General features: G+C 35.1%; 1 protein-coding gene across 4 annotated transcripts in view; it reads right to left on the bottom strand.

Moving 5' to 3' along the window:
- SYCP1 (synaptonemal complex protein 1) overlaps positions 1–25253 on the bottom strand; it is a 111797-nt gene that overhangs the window by 45232 nt on the left and 41312 nt on the right. For all 4 annotated transcript variants that reach the window (XR_003119900.1, XM_025388565.1, XM_025388571.1 and 1 more), the window contains exons 17-23: positions 8774–8878; positions 7727–7830; positions 6198–6315; positions 5307–5377; positions 4200–4281; positions 1448–1510; positions 1225–1287 (exon numbers count right to left, since the gene is read on the bottom strand). Coding sequence is in view for 3 of the 4 variants with exons in the window: in XM_025388565.1 (XP_025244350.1) it covers positions 1225–1287; positions 1448–1510; positions 4200–4281; positions 5307–5377; positions 6198–6315; positions 7727–7830; positions 8774–8878 (606 nt within the window). In the remaining variant the exon portion in view is untranslated. The remainder of the gene's footprint in view (positions 1–1224; positions 1288–1447; positions 1511–4199; positions 4282–5306; positions 5378–6197; positions 6316–7726; positions 7831–8773; positions 8879–25253) is intronic.

The following is a 25253-nucleotide window of genomic DNA, read 5'->3' as shown; positions in this document are numbered from 1 at the left end:
CCTTTCTGTCTTTGAGGATGTTTATAATAGCTGCATAAAAGACTTTATCTGCTAATTCTAACATCTGGATTATTTTGGTGTTTTTTTTTTTTTTTTTTTTTTTTTTTTTTTTTTTTTTTTTTTTTTTTGAGACGGAGTCTTGCTCTGTCGCCCAGGCTGGAGCGCAGTGGCCGGATCTCAGCTCACGCAAGCTCCGCCTCCCGGGTTCACGCCATTCTCCTGCCTCAGCCTCCCGAGTAGCTGGGACTACAGGCACCCGCCACCTCGCCCGGCTAGTTTTTTGTAGTTTTAGTAGAGACGGGGTTTCACTGTGTTCACCAGGATGGTCTCGATCTCCTGACCTCGTGATCCACCCGTCTCGGCCTCCCAAAGTGCTGGGATTACAGGCTTGAGCCACCGCGCCCGGCCTGGTGTTATTTTTTATTGACTGATTTTTATACTATTGATTGACATTTGTGTTGTCTTCTGTTTGGGGCTAATACAAAGAATGCTGGTATAAATATTTTTGTACCTTTCTCCTTACTCTACCTAGGAGTAGAAGAGCTGAATTATAAGATATATGAATCTGCTATGTTTATATAGAATGTCAACAGTTTATGAAAATCCTTGACTTAATTTTTAATCACATTTACATATTTTTAATTTCAAATACCATTAAAGGAAGGTATAAGATTTTTATGTTTCCTCCCAAAGAGCACATAATTAATACAATGAGAACTGCTGTTTTCCATTCATAATTCAAAAACTATTTATTGAATACTTACTGTAAGTCATTGTTCAAAGACATAGGAATAAAGTTACAAATATGGCTCTAATATTAGGAGCTTATACTGTAAGGCTTTAATTTGTTTTATACAAGTGAATGGTTCTCAATACCCTTCTGCAGCAGGATAATCACACATAGAGCTTTTTAAAATGTAGATTCCAAGAATCCATTCTACTTACTCAATTTCACTTTTTAATATGGAGGTAGGGAATATGACCACACACAAAGAGCTCATGCATGCACATATATTCTTAAGCTGCTTGAATCCAAGCTTAAGAAGATATGTGCATGCTAAATCACAGATGTATACTCTATTACAACTAAAAGAATTGATCTCCCCTATTTAAAAAGATAACAACCTTTCAACTTTTCAATTTATACTGCATAAACTAGTAGAATAAAATATCTAAATTCTCATCTATTAATATTTAAAAAACAAAAAAAAAGATGTCAAATACCTTTATCTCATAAACATTCAGTTGCTTGCTTTCTGCTGTACCTTTTTTTTTCAAGGCCTTATTCTGTTAAAAGTAAAAATAATTATATTTAGTACTAAAGTTATTCAGACTTACCTTGCCACTGACTTAGACTCAAATTACTAAAGGAAGAGAAAGCATTATTCTCTAAAACTGTGATGAAAATATCAGTTTGATTTTGAGAATATTTATAAAAAATACATACCTCCTGCTGAAGTTCTTCAATATACTTGTTTTTATTTTCAACTTGTTTCCTTAAATTGTTACACTAAAAAATTTTGAGAAATTATAGCTATTTTATTCAGTATTCCAGTCAAAACAGGCAATTTCAGACTAATAAAAATATTGCATAAAGTACTGATAAATGTCACTTCAAAATCATGGTAATTCCATTAATATAAAAATTATACTAAAATCACAAATTTTAATAAAGATCATCTAAATACAAATGCAATCATAGCTCACTGCAACCTCCAATTCCTGGGTTCAAGTGATCCTCTCACTCCGGCCTCCCAAAGTGCTGGGATTACAGGTGTGAGCCACTATACTCAGCCTCAGTATCCCTTTTTTAAAAAAAACGCATCTTTGTATGTGAAGTGATGAATATGTTAACTAGCATGATTTAATCATTTCACAATGTATACATACATCAAAACATCACTTTGTATACCATAAATATATATAATTTTTCTCAGTTAAAAAATCATTTTTATGTTACTGCTTATATGTCAACATTCATCATTCTTATCTTTGCAATGTTTAATTCCGAACTTTGCAACAATCCAATGAGATAGAAAGGATAGGTATTATCTCCATTTGAGAGATGAAGAAACTGAGGCTCAGATAGGTAAAATATATATAAAATAAAAAATGTCGGAACTAAGGTAGCAGATTGAGGGAAGAAAAGTGTAACGAAATTTAATGTCACACAAAATATCTGGGAAGTGTTTACAACCTGAATTCTTTCTGGGAAACTGTTTTAACAGGTAAGTTGAAATCGAAATATGGGAAACTGAAATATGCTAAAAATTTGTCATGCATTTCATTTTTTTCCTTAAATCGTCACTAATATTTTCTATATTGGCAAAATAAATTGTGTTTTAAATTCTTAATAGAGGATTTTATTTTACATTAAAAATTAAATTCATGTTTTTCTCCATGAACAAACAATAGGCTGCATGATCTGCAGTGACCTCTGATACAAATTTTAAAGTAGTGAATTACATATCAAGTATTTAGCATATTAAGTTCATTTTTTTCAGGCTGAATTTAACTAATAAATATGAACTAAAAGAAAAATAGCTTTTCAGGGAGGAGAACGTGGTATAGTTTAAAGAATGTAGAAGACCAGCTCTACTACTTCTTTCTTAGTCATGTAACCTTTTGAAGGTTTTTATCCTTTGGAGGTCTGATTTCTCACTTTATAAAATAAGAGCAATAATGACTTCTAGTTAAGTGAAATGACACATAGAAAGAACCTAGAACGTGCTTGGTCTATTGTAAGCCCTTTAAAATGGTACCTTATCTCATCCTTGAACTGTTTCAATAGTTTTACAGCTCTCAAAAGTGTAAATATAATTTTAACAATCCTCATGTCAAAATTCTTCAATGGCCTCAAACTCCTAAATGCAGCTTAAGTGGCCTTAAATGATCCACCCTCATCTTTCCCCACCTTCATCTCTCCATTCTTACCTCTCCCTACCCTCATCTTTCCTCACTCTGCCCTCTACCACCACTACCTTAAACTCCATCTTTTAGTTACAATGAATTTTTTGTACTTAAATATGCCATGCTCTGATACTTTCAGACTTACACATACAATGTTTATGTTTTTTTAAACTTAGAATATTATCCTCCCTGCTATACTTGTGTCCACCACCTGTCCTCCACTAATTCCTATTAATCTAAAGCTTCACACTGAATGTGACTTCTTTCAGGAAGCATGCCCTAGCTTAAGTTTGAATTAGATGTCCTTTCTACAGACTCTAATAGTATCCAAATAGAGGACCTATGTTGTGGTCTGGCCAACACCCTTTCCTGCAAGAATTCCTCTACTATAAAATTCACAGTAGTCCTGCTCAATTCATGTAATTTGATGGGGGCTAACTCTATCTCTATGAGTGGACATGCCGCTCAGGCTTAGCCAGGTTACTCTATCCCCTAGCCACAATGATTGACTTGGGAATAAGTATGAATTGAACTAGGCCAGAGTCTTCTCCAAGATTTTTTTAGAACTTTCAAGATGACTTTTAATAGCTTCCCAACTGATTCCAGTGCCTTTCATCTCTCCCCATTCCATTCGCAAATATTAGACGGTGTCACCTCCTCAATAAAAAACTTTAATTAGATCACTACTATCTACCAAATAAATGAAATCCAAATGTAACACCCAGAACCGTGCCTGACACATAGTAGGTGGTCAATAATATTTGTTGAATGAATGAAAAAAACACAATTAAAGACCTCATAATCTAGATCGATCTTTCTACTTTGGCACAATTTTCTTCCACTCTGTATAATATATACTATAATCATGTCACATATCTTGTACTATTCCATTTTCATGACACTCTTCCCTAAAAACCTTATTATCTTAATTTGATATCATATTCACCAAAGCATGACACAAAATTATTAAACAATTTGTCATCCATATATTTTATATTACTGAAGTATGAGCCTTTTGTTTAGCCTAAAAAATGTTAGTCTGCATTAAATATCGAACATATGTTAAAAGAAAATCAGAATTATGCCACTATTTCTTCTAGATATAGATAACAGATTAGTAGTAAAATAATCCAACTTTTCCTAAATATTTAAGGTTGATGGCTGATGACAGTCTCTAGATCACTATTATTTATACAACAGTATACTTCCCTTTATTTTAGTTTAGACATGTGGTGTTGCTTTTACGATTTGAAATTTTGTGATACAATCCATTATTAAAGACAACATACATTTTCTTCACTCTTGTCCAATTTACATTTAACTTCATCTCTTTTCTGTTTTAGCTCTTCTCTCACATATTCCAGTTCATTTCTAAAAGAAAATGGAAGAGTTACATTATAATAAAATTATTAGGTCTAAGGAAGATCTCAAATAACTCAAAATAAGGAAGTCTTAAAGACCACATTCTTTAACCAAATGTAAAAAGCCAAAACTGAATGCTTCAGAATATAAGTACAAACAAGAGGCCGGGTGTGGTGGCTCACACCTGTAATCCCAGCACTTTGGGAGGCCGAGACAGGCGGATCACGAGGTCAGGAGATCGAGACCATCCTGGCTAACACGGTGAAACCCCGTCTCTACTAAAAAATATAAAAAGCTAGCCAGGTGAGGTGGCGGGCGCCTGTAGTCCCAGCTACTTGGGAGGCTGAGGCAGGAGAATGGCGTAAACCCGGGAGGCGGAGCTTGCAGTGAGCCGAGATCGCGCCACTGCACTCCAGCCTGGGTGACAGACCGAGACTCAGTCTCAAAAAAAAAAAAAAAAAAAAGTGAAAAACTAAAAAACATAAATATCCAAAAGTAAAAATGACAAAAATAATGTCATTACATCCACTTGAATGACTGGTAGATGGACATAAAATAGATGACTGTGAAAAAACATAAAAACATTAATAATGCTAAAAATAATATCAAATGGAAAAACCACATATAAAATTATATGTGTATGGTTATAAGCAAAAACCAAATACATTCTTTAAAATATAGAGCGGGTATAAAACTCCAGTATTATAATCATTCATATGATTAGAAGTAATTTTTAAGATTTTTATATTTTATGAAATGTGATTAATATATTTTCTTAATTAAATATTAAAGAATTAGAAGGTTTATGATGCTTTAAAATTTCTGTCTAATCTCACTAACTTTTAACACTAAGCACAAAGTAGACATTATTATAATTTTATTTTAAGCAGGATTCCACAACAGTGATTTATGTCTAATTTTTACTTCATACAATATTCAACATCAGTCCAATTTAAATTAATGATAACAAGTTAATAGAAAATAAATATCAAAATATTTTGCCAGACGAAAAAAGGCCAATTTGTTAGTCTTGCCTTAATTGGGTTTCTGTTTCTTCCAGATTTTCTATTTGTTTCAACATCCTTTCTTCTTGCTTTTTGTTATTCTAAAGAAATAACATTGTTTATATCAATTATTTTGTTTAAACAAAAATAAAATTAAACTACTATTTAAGACCTTTATCTGTCAGTATAAAATTTATTTAGTTTTATATATAAAGCAAAAAAAAAATGGGCTTTTCAACTTGTATAGTTTCATACTACATTTTAAGCCTTACTTTAATTATTCTCCCAACAATCCCTATACAATAGTTAACAAAACAAGTCTCATTTGGTTTTCCAGTGTTACTTTGAGTCTGTATCCTTTGTTCATATTGTCACTTCAAGTAATGTTTTCCATTCATTGTTACCTACTGAACTCATAATTCATCTTTTAAGACCAAAATCAATGCTATAGTCTCTCAGAAGCCTTCTCTTTATCCAAAGCAGAAGTGATCCTGCAAACTCTGATAACACTTTGTCCCACTAACAACACATATGACATACTATTTTGCTTAAGCTATGTGAGAAATTACTATTTTTATTAAGTCATAAGTTCTTAAAGAGAAAGGGTGACATTTTATTCATCATTGTATCCTCCACAATCTTATATGACTTAATAAATACCTATTGACTAGATGGTTTTTAAAAATCTTGATGCCTAAAATTAGATTAACTTGTTCTAGGAGTGGCCTCCACATTAATCAGAGGGTAGCCTCTGTCACCCATTACCACCCTATAAGACCAATATGCATATTTTTCTTCTAAAACGAAGTTTTAGCTCTAAAGCAATCAGACTTTAAAGTTCAAAGGATCTTTAGAGGTCATCTATTCTAACTTACTAATTGGAAGAAAACTAAGTCACCAGCACTTTCTTCTTCAACTCACATTAATATCTTCTTGCTGATTCTTGAGTTCTAGGGTCATATCACTTGTTTCCTGTGTGAGTTCTTTGTTTTCTAGTGAAAGCTTGTTGCAGTGTGAAGTTAATTCAGTATTCTTAAGCCTATTTTTTTAAAAAAGTCATACCAAAATATTTACAAATGAAATGACATAATATGGAATTTAATTCAACATAATGATAGGGGAAAGGGATGATCGACTGGGGGAAAAACATGAAACAAAATTGACTATTGGTTTATAATTCCTGAAGCCGGGTGATAGGTTGATCATTACATTATTCCCTCTAATTTATATATTTTTGAAATTTTTCTTTACTAAATTTTCAAATGTCACACAATGTATTTCCTTGCATGTTCCCTGTATGCTCATCCTTTCATACTTTCCACAAATTTTGAAAAGTACATTATTTTTTTCAATAATTTTTTCCTCTCCATTAGACTGTCTCTTAGAAGTTATTTCAAATTTCCTATAACTTGATTAAAGTAGTACATGAGGCATGACCTGTGTTTAATTAAGACATTTTCATTAAAAAAAAAAAAAAACCTAAGTTTAACTTTTGTGCACAACACCTAATTTGCTCTTAAAAGATTTCAAATGTTCTACCTTGGAAGAGAGATTATTGCTGTATTGGTTACATCCAATATCAATTTTAAATGAAGGCAGAGGAGTATGTGGCTCTACAGAGTGATTTTAGGAGCATCTATCATCTATTTTCTATTTAACGATACTGGAAATTCATCAAAGAGGAGATAAAGCGTTTCACTAAGCCATGAAAAGTTGAAAAGCAAATATACTAAGGATAACAAATGTACATTAAAATACAAATAACTAACCAGTCCATTCATTAAAAGGGACATTAGTTCATAGATGAGTTTTACCTAGGGCCCTTAAAAAAGTACTATTGAAAAGGTACTAGAAATAGAGAATTAGGTAAAAAGGAAGGGAGAGGATGCTGCATAAACTGTTTACTTCTCTTATTTAATCTAGCACTGAGAAGCCACCAAAAGGGGAAAATCATGCTCACCACCACTAGACTGGCTACTTGAATTTACTTTTCTCTGAGTAATAATACAATAATAATTTCCCCCACTTTCTCTCCAAATTAAACTTACTGCGTAGGTAAAATCATCCAATTCAATATTTTATTTGGATAATGTAAGAAATAAATTTTTATTTTGACACTTTATCAACAAAAACCTATAAAATAATTTAGCAAAACAACCAAAACAACTAGTTAGAACTGAAAATGATTATTTTTATGAGGAACTAAATACCTCTAAGAAAAGGAGCACATTGATGTAAAGTATTTCTAAACTTTGCGGTGTACTCTTTTTCATGTCAGTGATATGTACTTTCCTTAGCAATGAAATTAGCACATTATTTAGATCCTTAAGAATAAAAATATAATTTCAAATACATTCAAATAAATATTCAATAAAATTAAATTATTATTTATCACCAGAAAGCTTAGGAATTGAGTACATAAGCTATGCTTAGATAAATGGAAAACATACTTCTCATTTTCAAGCTCAGTTTTCAGATCTTTAACCTCTTTTGAATAATACTGTTCACTTGTGGTAATGGCAGTTAACTGTATTTCCAAATCATGTACTTCTTTCTGCAAAATAAACATATATAACTATAGCAAGTGTTTTTCCAATTTTCTCACTTGAAAGGTATATTCACTGAGTAATTAAATCATATATTTGGCAAAAATTGGGCAGGTTATGTCAAATATTTTAAATGAGTAAATTTAAAGTGAATAATTACTATAATCACTATAATTTTAAAACAATGAACAATGACATATTCAATGTAAGTAAATTCTATCTTGATATTGTAAAATTCAACCAGAAAAATAGTTACATGTTATAAAATATTCTTATCACTCTGCCAACTAATTAATTTCAATTAAAATTTTACATTATCAGGAGAAATATATTAATTGATGAAATCAGGTAATATCTTAAAAAACTAAAATGTTATTATTACAAAAAGACAAGGTGTAATTCTGTCATGGACTAGAAACATACTTTAAAATACAAATTCTAAAACTATAACATGAGCACTATAAAAAGTACTATAAACTAAGAACCTAACTTAATGAAGGCTAAATTTTAAATGTACCAATTAAGAAATACTTGGCTAGGCATGGTGGTGTGCCCCTATAATCCTAGCTACTTGAGGGGATGTTCCAGGAAGCACAGGGTTCAAAGCTAGTGTGCAATTACTGTGCATTTGAATTAGCTACTTCACTCTAGCCTGGGCAACATAGTGAGACTCTGTCTCAAAAGAAAAAATACTCAAGACATCAAGAAATATAACTATTATAAACCATAATGCATCATATTGATCTTTTAAATGTTGGTCTTTCTCACATTATAATGTGGAGGTTGTCTAGATGTGTTTTAAATCAATCGTAAACATGTTAATGTAATAACAAATGCTTTGAAAGGAATTTTGTGAAGAAATCTTTAACAAAACAAATACTTATACCATAATTCATAAATCTATATTCTACTAACAAAATATTTAAAATAAAAATGTTTCCTTAAACAAACCTCTCTGGCTTGGAGAAGACCAATTAGTTCTTGTTCTGTTCCTTTTAATTCTTCAGCAATCTTCTCAAATTGTTTATTTTCATATAAAAGCTTTTCCTTTTCTCCCTATTTATAAACATTAACAAATCAGGAGTACCAAACCATACACATATTCAAAGTAATCAAACTGGCCAAATGGAGCTATGGAAAGATCTATGAGCTTCCACCTGGCTAAAATTCTTTAAAAAGAGAAAATTAGTCAATATTAAGTAAATTCAAAGACTAAACATGATGACAGACAATTCAATAGACACAGCCCTGGAACACAATAATTAATTCTTTAGTTACAGATGATTAATTTCTCATCATTCCTTCTACTATCCAACACAGCATATATTTATGAACTCACTTTTTACTTTGTCTTCCCAAGCACAACATCACAACAATTTTATAAAAGGCCTCACAATAAAAGGTCCTATATTATTAATTATAAAAACTACTAACTGTAGTTAAGGAGTTCGAATTTTATCTATAGACAATGTGGAATCATCATAAATTTTACTGTAACAATATAACATCATCATATTTGTAATTTTAAAAGATAACACTAGCAACAGTGCACAAGAAAGCTTAAGTAGGGTGAACCTAAAAACAAGAAAGCCAGTAATGAGACTACTGTGCCAAAACAAATGCAAGATGACAAGTGTTTAAATTATGTCAAGGGCTGTGGAGACAGACTGATAACAAAACCATGGTTTCACGCTTTTGAATGACTTCTATATGACCAGCCCTCACTAGATGCTTAAAATATATTTTCATTCTTTACACTACCCTATGGAAGTCAGATTTTTGTGTCTCAATTTGACAGATCAAAAAATAGAAGCAGTCTTTTAGCTTTTAGTATGTCACTATAATCTCATGCCCAAAGACCAACTCTCCCACTGAAAACTTCTATAAACTCTGGACAAAATAAATAAATACATATAAATGTGTGTGTGTGTGTGTGTGTGTGTGTGTAGATGGCAAGGGAGAAAGAGAGGGAAAGAAGGAGGGAGGGGGAGAGAGAGAGAGAGACAGAGAGATAACCTAAGGATTTTAACAAGTGAAAAAAGAAAAATTAACACAAGTGGCTGAAGCGGAGTGAGTTTGTCAGTTTTTGGTAGCTTTGTCCCAATGGTGAAATGTCACTGCTAAGCAGTGTGGTATAGGCAGCTTAAACTACAATAGAAATCCCACCATCTCTCTTGCTAGAGGAACCTGGTAGAACCAGGGAAAGGAGCCCTGGGAACCATGACCAGCTGCCAGAATATAAAGGAGAAATCATACAGAACAAAGAACCACCGAAAGTAATCTCCTGATTCCATGTATGAATACTACACAGATTTAAAAACAACCCATGAAGCACACATTCATATACAGAGTCAAAAGAAGTACACCAAAGGCTTAGAGAATTAAGATTTGAAGCACCATTCATAGAAGGTGAGATAAAGTTTATTTTTGAATCTAGCAAAAATAAAGATAGATAAAACAAAAACATTTACATTATTCAGAAGAATATAATAGAATCTACATAATATCGCCTTCACAATATCCTGAATATAATCCAAAATTATTCAACATACAAAGAACTGGTAAAATGTCAACATTCTCAAGGGAAAAGGCAACAAATATATACTAACCCCAGTATAATCAAGATGTGAGAACTTTATCAGATGAGAACTTTAATGCAGCTAATTCAAGTATGCTCAATCAGGTATAGGAAATACTCTTAAAATGAATAAAAAGATAGTACATCTAAGGAAAGAAATAGAAAATAAGAAAAATGGAAATTTTAGAACTGGTAAAAAAAATTCATTGGATGCTCATAGGAGCATAATGGAGATTACAAGGAAAGAGACAGTGAATCTGACTATCAGAACAACAGAAATGATACTCTGAAGAACAGAGAGGAAAAATACTGAAATAAAATGAATAGCACCTCAGGAACCCATGGAACAATATAAAAAGATCAAATCAATGTATAATTGTAATCTTAAAAGGAGAAGACAGCAAAAATCGGGCAGAAAAATATTTAAATGGCCAAAACTTCCCATATTTGAAGAAAGTTAAAAATTTACAGATTTATGAAGTGCAGTGAAACTCAAATATAATAATTCAACTTCACTTACATACTGCTGAAAAATCAAAGTTAAGGAGAAAATCTTGAAAGTATGTGCTCTTTCATTAGAAAACATGGAGGACCCAAGACAATAAGACATCATCTTTAAGGTGCTGAAAGAAACAAAACTGTCAACCCACAATCCTATACCTAAAAAATAAAATAAAATCCTTTCAGAATGAAGAGTAAATAAATAATATATTCAAAAAGAAAAACTAAGAAAATTTGTCAGCAGCAAAACTGCACTACAAGAAATACTAAAGGAAGTTCTTCAGGCTGAAGGAGAACAATATTAGAGGTAAATGTGGATCTTCAGGAAAAAATAAAGAATATCACAACTGGTAAATATTGGAGTAAATATAAAAGATCATTTTTCCTCAAGTTATTTAAAAAAAATATGACTACTAAAGCAAAAATTATAGCTGTCTTATGAAGATGTAAATGCATGTAGGTGTAATATATATGACAACTCTGGCACAAAGGACAAAGTGGGAAAAGGACATAAATAGTCAAAAAGTTTCAACATTCAACATGAAGTGGTACAATATTAACTCAATATAGACAAGGTAATGGATACACATTGTAATCCCTAGAATAGCTACAAAAATAAATGTAGAGAAGTATAGATAAAATACCAGTAGATACATTAAAATGGAATACCAAAAAATATTCAAATAACCCAAAAGAAGGCAGAGAGTTTAAAAGAGGAACAAAATGAAAGGAGCAAACAGAAAACAACTTTTAAATGGTAAATCTAATCTAGCCACATCAACACTTAAACAGCAATTTTTAAAGGTATCTATGGCCTAAATTCTCCAATTAGCAGTGATTGTCAAAGGGCATAAAGAAGGAAGACCCAATTACATGCAGGCTACATATAAGCACATATGTACAAATATAAAGTCAAATGTAGGTTAAAGATACACCATGCAAACAACAAGCATAAGAAACATGGAGTGGCTATAATAATATGTTAAAATAGACTTTAAAACAAAAAAGTATTATCAGAAATAGAGGGCATTTAATTATAATCAAATGGTCAATTCATCAAGAAGATATGGCAGTTATATACAAATGTGAAATTTATAGCAGAAGTTCAAAACACATGAAGCAATCACTGATAGAATTAAAGAGATAAACAATTCCAAAATTGTACTAGTTTTAACACTCTTCTCTCAATAAATAATAGAATTAGACCCAAAAATTCAATTAAAAACATATATTTGTACAACACCATCAGCCAACTGAACCTATTTGACAATTATAGAACACTCTACCTAACAATAGCAGAATACATATTATTTTCAGTGCACATGGAACATTCACTAAGATATATCATATCCTGATATATAAAACAAACCTTAATAAATTTTTTTTAAAGTACATTCTCTGACCATAACAAAGTTAAACTAGGAAAGAATAACAAAAAATAACAGGAAATTCTCCAAATACATGGAAATTAAACAACAAACTTCTACATGGGATCAAAGGAAAATCCTCAAGAGAAATTTAAAAATATTTTAACCTAAATGAGAATACAACATATAAAAATTTGTGAAATACAGCTGAAAAGGTGACTAGAGGAAATTTATAGCATGCAAATGCTTACAGAAAAGAAAGATCTCAAAACAATCTAAACTTCCACCTTAGGAATCTAGAAAGAGAGCAAAATAAACTCAAAGCAGCAGAAGGAAGGAAATAATAAAGACATGAGCAGAAAACAATGAGATTGAAAACAGAAAAACAATAGAAAGAATCAATGAAATATAAACTAATTATTTGAAAAGATCTATAAAATTAAGAAACCTCTATCAAGACTAACAAAAAAGGGGCCGGGCACGGTGGCTCACACTTGTAATCCCAGCTCTTTGGGAGGTCAAGGCGGGTGCATCACTTGAGGTCAGGAGTTCAAGATCAGCCTGGCCAATATGGTGAAATCCCACCTCTACTAAAAATACAAAAAATTAGTACGGTGTGGTGGTGCATGCCTGTAATCCCAGCTACTCAGGAGGCTGAAGCAGGAGAATCACTTGAACCCAGGAGGTGTAGGCTGCAGTGAGCCTAGATCATGCCACTGCACTCCAACCTGGGCGACAGAACAAGACTCTATCTCCAAAAAAAAAAAAAAAGACAAAAAAGAGAAATGACACAACACCCAATATCAGTAACAAGAAGAAGGTAATCCTGCAGACCGTACAAATATTAAAAAGGATAACAGGAAAAGCTACAAAAAATTCTATGTACAGAAATTTGACAACTTGGGTGAAATGGACTAATTCCTTTAAAACCAAAAACTACCAAAATCATTCAAGATTAAACAGGTAACCTGCATAGTTCTATAACAATAAAGAAAAATAAATCCATACTGAAGACCTTGCCAAAAAGAAATCTCCAGGCCCAAGTGGTTTCACTAGAGAATTCTACTAAACACTTAAAGAAGAAATTATAACAATTCTACACAGTCTCTTCCAGAAAACAGAAAGAAACAAAAGCTTCTATGGAGCCTAAAACAACTCTATTTTGGAAGCTAATCTACCACGTTGGCTTCTGCTTAACACCTGTTCCAGAAAGGCCTCTAAGATTTCCAGTTTATCTATTGTTCCTTGTGTACAAGAAGGTACTTCCAGTAAATTCTGCCCTTAGGGCATATTCCTAGTATTGCCTCTGATGCACATGTGCCCCTCCTCTAAGGTATATAATCCTTGGGTCTGGGGGATAATGATGCAGGGGTTCATCATCTTGTCTTGCCCCCACTTGAGACACACATGGCTTCTATTTGTAAGTCCCTATTAAACTTTTCCAATAAACTGGATTTGTAAGCTTCTTTCTTCAGCCTCTAAGCTTCTTTGAACTTTGGGAGTTTGCAAAGACCTGCCTCTGTGAAACAGCTTCTCAGTTCATTTTATAAAGCCAGCATTACTTTGTCTCCAAAACCAGACATAGAGAGCAAAACAAAAGATATCTATAGACCAATATCTCTTATGAACTCAAATATAAGAATCCTCAGCAAAATATTAACAAATAAAATTCAGTAATATAGAAAAAAGTACAATACTCAACACCAAATGGGGTTTATCCTGGAAATGCAAGGCTCATTCAATATTGGTAAATGAATGTCTACACCACATTAATGGTCTGAAGAAGAAAAACCACATGATCATATAAACTGACACAGAAAAAGCATTTGACACAATTCAACATCAATTCATAATAAAAACTTTCAGTGAACTAGAAATACAAGGGAACTTTCTACAAAAAACCTGCAAGTAACATCATAACTTAATGGTAAAACACTGAATGTTTTTCTCTTAAGATCAGGATATCAAAGATTTACAAGCTCACCACTGTTATTCAGCATACTGGAAGTCTGAGCCCAAGCAATAAGGCAAGAAAAAGAAATCAAATGCCTATTTGGTAGTTATTTAAAATACCTGCAAAAAGAGAAATACTTAGGTATAAACCTAATATAACATTTACAGTACTGTATGCTGAAAACTGCAAAATGCTAATGAAATAAATTATTATAAATAAAATCTATATAAATAGAAACAGATACTATGTTCATGTACTCAACATACTAATGACGTCAGTTCAACCCAAATTAATCTATATATTTCACACAATTCCAACAACAATTTCAGCGAGTGTTTTTTAAGGTATAGAAAAGCTAATTCTAGGCTGGGTGTGGTGGCTCACGCCTGTAATCCCAGCACTTTGGGAGGCCGAGGCAGGCAGATCACGAGGTCAGGAAATAGAGACCATCCTGGCTAACACAGTGAAACCCCATCTCTACTACAAATACAAAAAATTAGCCGGGCGTAGTAGTGGGTGCCTGTAGTCCCAGCTGCTCGGGAGGCTGAGGCAGGAGAATGGCATGAACCCAGGAGGCGGAGCTTGCAGTGAGCTGAGATCACACCACTACACTCCAGCCTGGGCAACAGAGTGAGAATCCATCTCAAAAAAAAAAAAAGAAAAAAAGAAAAGCTAATTCTAAAATTTATATGGAAACGTAAAGGAACTAGAATAGTTAAAACAATTTTGAAAATGAACAATAACGTTGGAGGAATCACATTACCCAATTCTAAGACTTAGTATTAAATCTGCAGTAATCAAGACACTGCAATATTGGCAAATGAATAGACAAACACACCAAGACAATATAAGAGAGCCCAGAAATAGACCCATGCAAACACGGCCAGTTGATTTTTTTAATAAATGTGCAAAAGCAACTCAATGGAGAAAGGAGAGTATTTCTAACAAGTGGTAATGTCATCCTACATCACTTTTTCTTACTACTACTACCACCTCCCAGAGTAAGCCACCATCATCTCTCCTCTGGCTACTGTGATTGTCTACTCTTAACTGTTCTACCTTAATATACTTTTCTCCTTCAGGCCAAATGTGCTTTTTGAAATGCAAATCTGATCAAGTCACTCCCTGCTAAAATTATCTGGAGTGTCCCATTCCTCTTAGGATAAATACAAAATTCCTTTGATATGATTTACAAGGCCATAAATTGTAAGGCTCCCATTCCTCTTGGGTTAAATACAAAATTTCTTTGATATGATTTACAAGGCCATGAATTGTAAGGCTCCTAACTCTCCAGCAGCATCTTTCACTTCATCATGTACTCACCATGCTCCCTCCCATGAAAAAAAATCTTAGCATGTTTCCTCTATCTGATATGCTGTATTTTTTCTCCAGAATTCAGTTCAATCCTTCCTTCTTCAAAAAAGCCTATTCTAATCTAACTACTTCAAATCCTTTTATCATAGGCCTCATCATACTATGAACTAATTCCTTAATGCCTTTGTCACCATTGTAATGTTACATTTCAATGAGTGACTGAATTTAAGTGTGACTATTTGATCACTGTCATTCCATGAAGGCAGTATATGCATCCATTTGCTCCCCACTGTATCCCCAGAGTTTTAGCATAAATAAAACTCAACAAATGTTTGTTTTTGTTTTTCAGACAGGGTCCACTCTGTTGCCCAGGCTGGAGTGCAGTGGCTTGATCTCGGCTCACTGCAACCTCCACCTCCCAGGCTCAAACAATTCTCATGTCTCAGCCTCCCGAGTAGCTGGGATTGCAGACACACCGCCACCACGCCCAGCTAATTTTTGTATTTTTAGTAGAGACAGGGTTTTGTCATACTGTCTAGGCCAATCTCAAACTCCTGGTCTCAAGTGATCTGCTCACCTCAGCCCCCCAAAGTGCTGACATTACAGGTGTGAGCCACCATGCCCAGCTGAAAAACTCAACAAATGTTTGTTAAATGAGTAAATGAATTATTGCATTTATTCCTCACAATCACCCTATGAAATATGTACAATTATTTTCTCCATTTCATAGATGGAAAAACTGAGGCATCAAGAGTTTAAATTGCTCTTGGTCATATAGCTAGCAAGTAAAGAGCTGCACACCAATCAAGACATTCTGATCCTGAGAATCCAGATATTAATTGGTGTTCATATATAATGAGACGGCCAAGTAAAAAGAGCACCCTGGAGAACCTCCGACCAGCCTGCTTACTGGAAGGACAGGGCAGGGCCTTAGGAAGTTCATGCCGTTTGCAGGGGGGATGAGCTTGACCCCTTCTGCTCTTATGTGGTAACCAGGAATTCAATCTGTGATACAGAAAGCCTGATAGCAGGACTGTCTTTGCTGAGAGTCCCTGTGGGCCTTTTTGTCCTTTTCACCCAATAAACCCTGCCCTACTCACCCTTCAAAGTGTCTGCAAGCCTAATCTTTCCTGATCCTGTGACAAGAACCTGGTTTTTTCCTACAACATACTGTTTGCAAAACATAAGGCTTGAGAAAGGGTTAGTGAGATGCAAACCAAAAAAAAAAAAAAAAAAAACCTTTTTCTCTTTCGCTTCTAAGCCTTTTTTCCTTCGGATTTCTTCTGAGGATAAAGGAAACTGTGCCCCCACTCCTATTGCTCCTGAGATTCGGAATGTCGGCCTCAATCCAACGCAGCCTTTCCATGGCCTTTTCTTTCTTTTTTTGGTACAGATGGGAGAGCAGCAGTTCCCCGCCGCCCTCCCCTCCCTGCCAGGGCTGGGACGCATGACCCAAGGGCCCCGCGAGGCTGGCTGGCATTCCCTGCCAAGCGCCCGTGGAGTCTCCCACTATCCCAGCCAGGGAGTCCAGTTCCATCCCACAGCAATTATGCTTCTCTCCCTAGTGGAGGAAAAACTGGCATAAGAATAATAGGTTCTTCCCCCAGGCATCCTTTTCTCTTCTCCACCCTGTCAGCAGTTAACATAGCCCTGCATCTAAGCTGTCTCATCCTTTTCTCTACCTTGTCAGCAGGTAACTCTTAAATGAGGTTTTTTTCCTTTTTGGAAGACATTTTGCTGGGCCGGGAATGATGGGGATCACTATTTATATTTTCTGTAGTTTTAGTTGTGAGAAAGGATTTGTGAGGTTCGTCTTAAGCTGCAACCAATCTAGTGTGCTTTGCATGACTTTCTGTATAGTCCACAGCAAACTTTGCTGCAGGCCTCCATCTTGTTGTCCTTGAGAGCAAGACCTGTAACCACGTGGCAATGTTTTATTCTAGCCTCTGCCATTTTACAATGGTGGCCCCAGGTTCAATCCTAGCTTAGCAAATGAGTCCTTTATGGTTTCATATCTGCATAACCTTTTGCTGCTTACTGACTCTCTTCCCCTTCATGAACTGCCTTGGATTTTCCTTTCTCTAAGCCTTTAGTAAAGTTTGAAAGCCAAAAGTATTGTCAGCTTGGCCCAACCAAAGTTGGCTAATAATGGAGTTAAAAGGATTTTCTTAAGGAGCACTCAGCTTAATTAAAGTGGATGTCCAAGTTATAGTTCTATTTATAAGGCCTTTATGTTTTCCTTTTATTGGACCTTGTTTTTCTGGAAAAAAAGGTTTTTTCCAGTTGACTGAATTATTTTTCTTGATTTTGCCTTGCCACTTTTAATGTACATCTGAGTGGGGAGAGACCTCTGTTATCCTCATGGAACCCTAGGAATTAAAAGTAGATAGATCCCTCTCCCCATTTGAAAAAATCTTATGACACCTGGGGTTTTCTTCTGCCTGCCTATGTAGTTACGTATGTGTGTTGTCTCTAAAAAGAGCTCTAATTAATTGGCCTAAAGGAAGATAAGTGCTTGCATCAAATATTTTTAAAAGGGAAGATAAAAGCTGTAGTACCTTTCAGTTCATATAACTTTAATCTTTGTAAAATAAAGAAAGACTTAAAGATTATTGGTAAAAAGCAGATGTCATCAAAATATAAATAGGTGGACTAAATTACGCAGGTCAGATGCAAGGTTTGTTAAGTGTTTTAAGGTTATAAACTGCTTTTTGGTTTTGAGAACTGTTCAACTTGGTAAGGCATGGGGACATATGGAACTAGCCACACCCTTAATTAGGCAGGAAGGAGTCAAACCTTAGCTGCTCCTAGCACATACTCAAAACAACTTACCAGATTTTACATTGAAGTTAAAAATTGCTAAAAGTTACCACCATGACATATAATAGAGACTACTAGAAATAGATTTACATGTGAGGTGTGTAAGAACAGTAAAATGTGTTTTTAATTAAAGGTTAGAAGAGGCTACATGCAGTGGCTCATGCCTGTAATCCCAACACTTCGGGAGGCTAAGGGAGGTGGATCACTTGTGGTCAGGAGATTGAGACCAGCCTGGACAACATGGCAAAACCCCGTCTCTATGAAAAATACAAAAATTAGCCAGGCATGGTGGTGGGTGACTATAATCCCAGCTACTAGGGAGGCTTAGGCAGGATAATTGCTTGAACCTGGGAGACAGAGGTTGCAGTGAGCTGAGATCATGCCACCACACTCCAGCCTGGGTGACAGAGCAAAATCCCATCTCAAAAAAAAAAAAAAAGGTTATAAGAAGGCATTAAAAATCTAAATTCTTGCCTAAGGTTAAAGAATTGTTTCAAAGTAGATAAAAGTTCATACAAGTGGTGGAAGGATTGTAAAAATTAATCTTGCAAAAACTCTTGTGTGTGCATATATTTACTAAATTTAAAAGGGTACTATAAGGTTTTTCTATAAATTGAGCATTAAAATAAAAGCACAAGAAGGTATTCATAAGGCACTAATCTGCTCTTTAGCAAAATTTGTAACAGGTTATAAAAGTTTCTGAATCATGATTTTGGCAAAATAAATGATTTATGTAATCTGGAATTCTATTTCATAACATTAAGTGTTTTAAACCTCTAACATATTTAACAGGCTTCCCAAAATCAAACCTCAGTTTCAAAATTGCCTTTCCTGACGCCAGACTTTTCTGATGCTTCAGAAGGGCCTCTGGAGTATCCAGAAAAGAGGTAAATAGGATTATGTGACATGTTTAGTTACATAGGATTGCCAAAATGGTGTTCAATATTCTTTAGGTTATATTTTGGTGAATAATACTAATATATGTTCCCAAATTGTATGGGATTTCTAAAATTCTAATGTCTGAGTATGCTATCAATCACAATTAAGGTTAAGTTATTGTAAACCAAGGAGATACCAAACTTCTTTGTCAATTGTGTTTCTAATTGTAACTACCCTGGGCATTTCGTTTTTCACAATTGTTGTCTTGTTTTAATTCTTTTCAAAAGATTGTTTATAATAAGCTATAGAACTTTGACAAGTGCTCTCAAATACAGGTCTGATAACTTTGAAGATATGACACAGGAACAAAGGGAAATGTACAGAATTCACAAAGAGCTAAAATGTTCATGAATATTAAGGAAAACAAGAGCTAACTGAATGAATTCAGAAAACTGAAGCAATCTTTTTGACTTTTTCTTGGCATATTGCTGATACTTGTTTTGTTTTTCAGAATAAAGGAAACATTCTGGACTATTTACAGCCTTTAATAATTGAGTAAGCTATACTCTTGTGAACAAAATTTAGAGCATGCTTGTTTCTCTCTGCCTGGTTCCTCTAGAATTTGGAAACTATCTGTGAGTATTCTTAACTTATGGCAATATAGTTCTTTGCATCAGTGCAATAAGAATCCATTTTCTTTTGCAACAGGATGCAATTAAAGAAACTGGTTGTTTCACCAAGTCTTTGACTGGAAGGGTATGCTTCCCTTTAAGGAGTCAAACTTGACTCGCAGAGCCAATAAAAGCCCCTTGGGAAAAAAACTGGCCTCACACCCTTGTCTGCACAGCCCCTGTACAGGGTTCCTGACCTGTGGTCAGTAAAGAATGTCACTTTCTAACAGGCCAGGAGTTCCAAGTATATCTTGGGACCTTAGGAGGAGAGGATCACCCAACTCAGAGGTATTTGAGGATAGAAACCCATGGCTGGGCTTAGCTTTAAAAGGACTTGTCTGAGATTCCTTGTGGAACACAGTACCATCAAAGTCAATCTAGAAGTCCCATGTAGAAACAGTTATTCTTGCTGTACTTTATGCAAAAAATCAGCCCAAGTTTAAGACTAAAGTCTATTTTGCAAACAACTCAGTACTGTCATGATTTGTTTCTTTAACAAAAATGAGGATTAGAGAGAGAGAAATTATGTTTCAAAACTTATCATACATTTGTCATTACATTCTAAATTCATTAGTTGTTTTTAAGTTTTTGCCTACATTTTAGACTAACCCTGCTTGTTCCTATGAACCAACCAGCATTCTCCAGATGCAGTTCAGAAGGAAGAAAGGGGGATGGGTAATGTAAAAATCTGAATCAATATTCTAGCTCTGAGCAATTATCTTGCAAATCCAGACAGATGATGGGAATAAATAGGGTGCCCATCACCTGGAGGTTTCTTTTTTGGGAAAGTAAGACCAAGGGAGCTAGCCAAAGCCAAGCACAATGCACCCAAATCTTAGCAAGCATAATGATAGCCACCAGTTATCTGGGCATGTCACAAGACATCCTTTTCTCTCCCTTGTTGGAGGAAAACTCAATTCCACAGTGTTACCTTAGCACTCAGCTTACAATAAAGAGTCCATGCAACACCCCTGAGACACATTTTGGTCCCAAACTCAATTCCAAGGTTTGGGTCAAAGCACTAGGAAAGAAAACTGGATCCAGAGGCAGACAATAATGGAAATTAAAAGGCATAGTACAGGTGAGTGTGGCTGATTCCTGCCAACTAAGCCAAGCTTCTCATTTCATGGATAAAGTCTACGCTAGTATTCATGACATAAATGAGGTCTAGGGAATTCAAAGGCTACTGACAACAGGAGAGATATAGCATATGTGGGTAAGAGCTGATACTTCCATCCTCTAGGCTCCCCTGTTAACATGAGTGAAAGCCACTAAAACACCAATGGGTGGTACCCTGTCATGGCTGCCAGGACTCAGGGATGCAAGAACAGAGGAAAGAAAGAGGAATGCCTCACTTTCCCTCCCTCATATATCCCAGGCATTTGCTAGGCAGAGAAAGGAACCAGGGATGCCTGCTCTCTTTTTCTAGATGAATAACCATTCATCTTCAGTCTGCACCCCTTTCAAATGCATCCTGAATTCCTGGGACTCCTTTGGAAAAAAACCTTTTTTTTCCTTTTTCCTCCTCTCTCCTCTCTTCACTGATAGGTAATTGTGTGTCCGTACTATGGGAGACTCCCCTCAGATGCATCCTCCAAATTGGGAAGTTAATTTCTCAAACCTTAAACTGGTCTGCTTAGGATTGGGCTCAGGGGAAGGGAACCCAGAAGCCTGACATACCAGCAAAAAGGTAAAAGTTTTTCTTACCAGTCAGGCTTTTGGCCCCCCTTTCGCCATGCAAACTGGTAAAAAGCCTTGGGATTTTTGAGCTGTCCTTACCGCCCACCCCACATTTCATTTTGATACATATTTTCTAATAACCCTGTTTGTGTCTTCTCACCTTCAGGCCATCAAACTCCAAAACGGTCATGCAACTCAGACATTGGCCCCTTTTGCCAGGAATCCTTAGATACGTCTCTGAGGGAGATTTAACTGCTGTTTTCCCAAAACAGAACCCCCTGTCAGTAGGAAGCAGTTAAGATTGGTCTTTGTCCATATCCTTATCCTTATTCTAATGGCAGTTAGATGTACTTCTTTAGAGTGGAGAATGAGACAGCCAAGTAAAAAGGTCTTCCTGGAGAACCTCCGACCAGTCTGTGTACTGGGAGAACAGGGTGGGGCCTTGGGAAGTTCGTGCCATTTGCAAGAAAGAGGAGCCTGGCCCCTTCTATTCCTGTGTGGTAACTGGGGATTCAATCTGTGAGGCAGAAAGCTTGCTAGCAGGACTCTCACTTTGCTGACAGTCCCTGTTTCCCTTCTTTCACTTTTCACCAAATAAAAACTGATCTACACACCCTTCAAAGTGTCTGCGAGCCCATCGTCTCAGCCCAAAATCTCCTTAAGCTGATAAGCAACTTCAGCAAAGTCTCAGGATACAAAATCAATGTGCAAAAATCACAAGCATTCCTATACACAAATAACAAACAGAGAGCCAAATCACGAGTGAACTCCCATTCACAATTGCTTCAAAGAGAATAAAATACCTAGGAATCCAACTTACAAGGGATGTGAAGGATCTCTTCAAGGAGAACTACAAACCACTGCTCAATGAAATAAAAGAGGACACAAATGAATGGAAGAACATTCCATGCTCATGGATAGGAAGAATCAATATCATGAAAACAGCCATACTGCCCAAGGTAATTTATAGATTCAATGCCATCCCCATCAAGCTACCAATGACTTCTTCACAGAATTGCAAAAAACTACTTTAAAGTTCATATGGAACCAAAAGACAGCCTGCATTGCCAAGACAATCCTAAGCCAAAAGGACAAAGCTGGAGGATCACGCTACCTGACTTCAAACTATACAAGGTTACAGTAACCAAAACAGCATGGTACTGGTACCAAAACAGAGATATAGACCAATGGAACAAAAGAGAGCCCTAAGAAATAATACCACACATCTACAACCATCTGATCTTTGACAAATCTGACAAAAACAAGAAATGGGGAAAGGATTCCCTACGGGAGGCGGAGCTTGCAGTGAGCTGAGATCCAGCCACAGCACTCCAGCCTGGGCGACAGAGCAAGACTCCGTCTCAACAAAAAAATTAAAAAAATAAATAAATAAAAAATAAATGGTGCTGGAAAAACTGGCTAGCCACATGTAGCTGAAACTGGATCCCTTCCTTACACCTTATACAAAATTAATTCAAGATGGATTAAAGACGTAAATGTTAGACCTAAAACCATAAAAACTCTAGAAGAAAACCTAGGCAATACCATTCAGGACATAGGCATGGGCAAGGACTTCATGTCTAAAACACCAAAAGCAATGGTAACAAAAGCCAAAATTGACAAATGGGATCTAATTAAACTAAAGAGCTTCTGCACTGCAAAAGAAACTACCATCAGAGTGAACAGGCAACCTACAGGATGGGAGAAAATTTTTGCAATCTATCCATCTGACAAAGGGCTAATATCCAGAATCTACAAAGAACTTAAACAAATTTACAAGAAAAAATCAAACAACCCCATCAAAAAGTGGACAAAGGATACAAACAGACACTTCTCAAAAGAAGACATTTATGCAGTCAACAGACACATGAAAAAATGCTCATCATCACTGGCCATCAGAGAAATGCAAATCAAAACCACAATGAGATACCATCTCACACCAGTTAGAATGGCAATCATTAAAACATCAGGACACAGGTGCTGGAGAGGATGTGGAGAAATAGGAACACTTTTACACTGTTGGTGGGACTGTAAACTAGTTCAACCATTTTGGAAGACCGTGTGGTGATTCCTCAAGGATCTAGAACTAGAAATACCATTTGTCCCAGCCATCCCATTACTGGGTATATACCTAAAGTATTATAAAGACATATGCACACGTATGTTTATTGCAGCACTATTCACAATAGCAAAGACTTGGAACCAATCCAAATGTCCATCAATGATAGACTGGATTAAGAAAATGTGGCACATATACACCATGGAATACTATGCAGTCATAAAAAAGGATGAATTCATGTCCTTTGTAGGGACATGGATGAAGCTGGAAACCATCATTCTCAGCAAACTATTGCAAGAACAGAAAACCAAACACCACATGTTCTCATTCATAGGTGGGAATTGAACAATGAGAACACTGGGACACAGGAAGGGGAACATCACACACCAGGGCCTGTCACGGGTTGGGAAGACAGTTTTACGTACTCCTTTCTAATTTGTATGTATTTATTTTTCTTGCCAGAACCTCCAATACAAGGTTGAATAGGTATGGTAAGAGCAGACATTGTTCTTGACGCTGCCTTTCATCAGTAAATAGGATGCTAGCTGTAGGCATTTTGTAGATGTTCTTTATCAGATTGGAGAAGTCCTCATCTATTCCTAGTTTGCTGAAAGTTTTTTTTAATCATGAATGAGTGTGAAATTCTGTCAAATGTCTTTCTGCAACTATTGAGATAATTATATTATTTTTCTCCTTTATTACTTGATACAGTAAATTACGCTGATAGCTCAAATTTTAAACCAACCTTACATTTCTGATAAATCCCATTCCTGATAAATTGTTTGATGTAATATGGTCTTTATCATGTATTAAAATCTAGATTAGATTTACTAATACTTCATTAAGAATTTTATATTTATACTCATATTCATAGGGATATTGGTCTGTAATTTTCCTTTATTATAATATCTCTGTTAGGATTTGGTATCAAAAACCTACTTGAAAATTGTTTTCACTCTTCTATTTTTTGGAAGGGTTTGTGGAAGACTGGTATTATTTCTTCCTAAAGTGTCTGACAGAATTTACTAGTGAAATCATCCATGCAGAAGTGAATCATTATATAAAAGCCAATGCTTTAGTATTCATTCAACAAATATTTATAAAGTGTTACAAAGTGTCCCTTTCTGTACTAAGTACTAGAGTCACAAGATAAACAAGACAAAGGCTCCTAACCCTTATTGAAGCATACATTCATTCCACTATTTATTTATTGAGCACCTACTATGTGCCAGCCACTATGCTAGGTAAGGAGTCTAAAGGGTGAATAAAGCCTTAAATAGTAATACCAAAAATAAATGTATTTCATTTGTGATAAGTGTTATAAAGGAAAAATTCAGGGTGCTATGGAAATAAGCCATACAAAGACCTAAACCTAGCCTGGAGTATCAAGAGAGGTTTCATAAAGCAGTGACATTTAAGCTAAGACCTGTATAAGCATGCATTAATAAATCTGAAAGCACTGAAAACATTATTATTAGTTGCAAACAGTTTGTCCCAGAGCAATTAAATGGAGAAAAAAAAAGTATTTTAAAATAATGCTTCCAAGGGACAGAAGAAGTAGGAGCTGCAAAATCAGGTAGAGATATGATAGGTAAACACAAAATCAAT

This window comes from Theropithecus gelada, chromosome 1 (genome assembly GCF_003255815.1).
Source record: "Theropithecus gelada isolate Dixy chromosome 1, Tgel_1.0, whole genome shotgun sequence".
NCBI classification, from domain to species: domain Eukaryota; kingdom Metazoa; phylum Chordata; class Mammalia; order Primates; family Cercopithecidae; genus Theropithecus; species Theropithecus gelada.
Note: the sequence above shows the minus strand (reverse complement) of the source record. Positions and strands in the feature narration are given on the sequence as shown.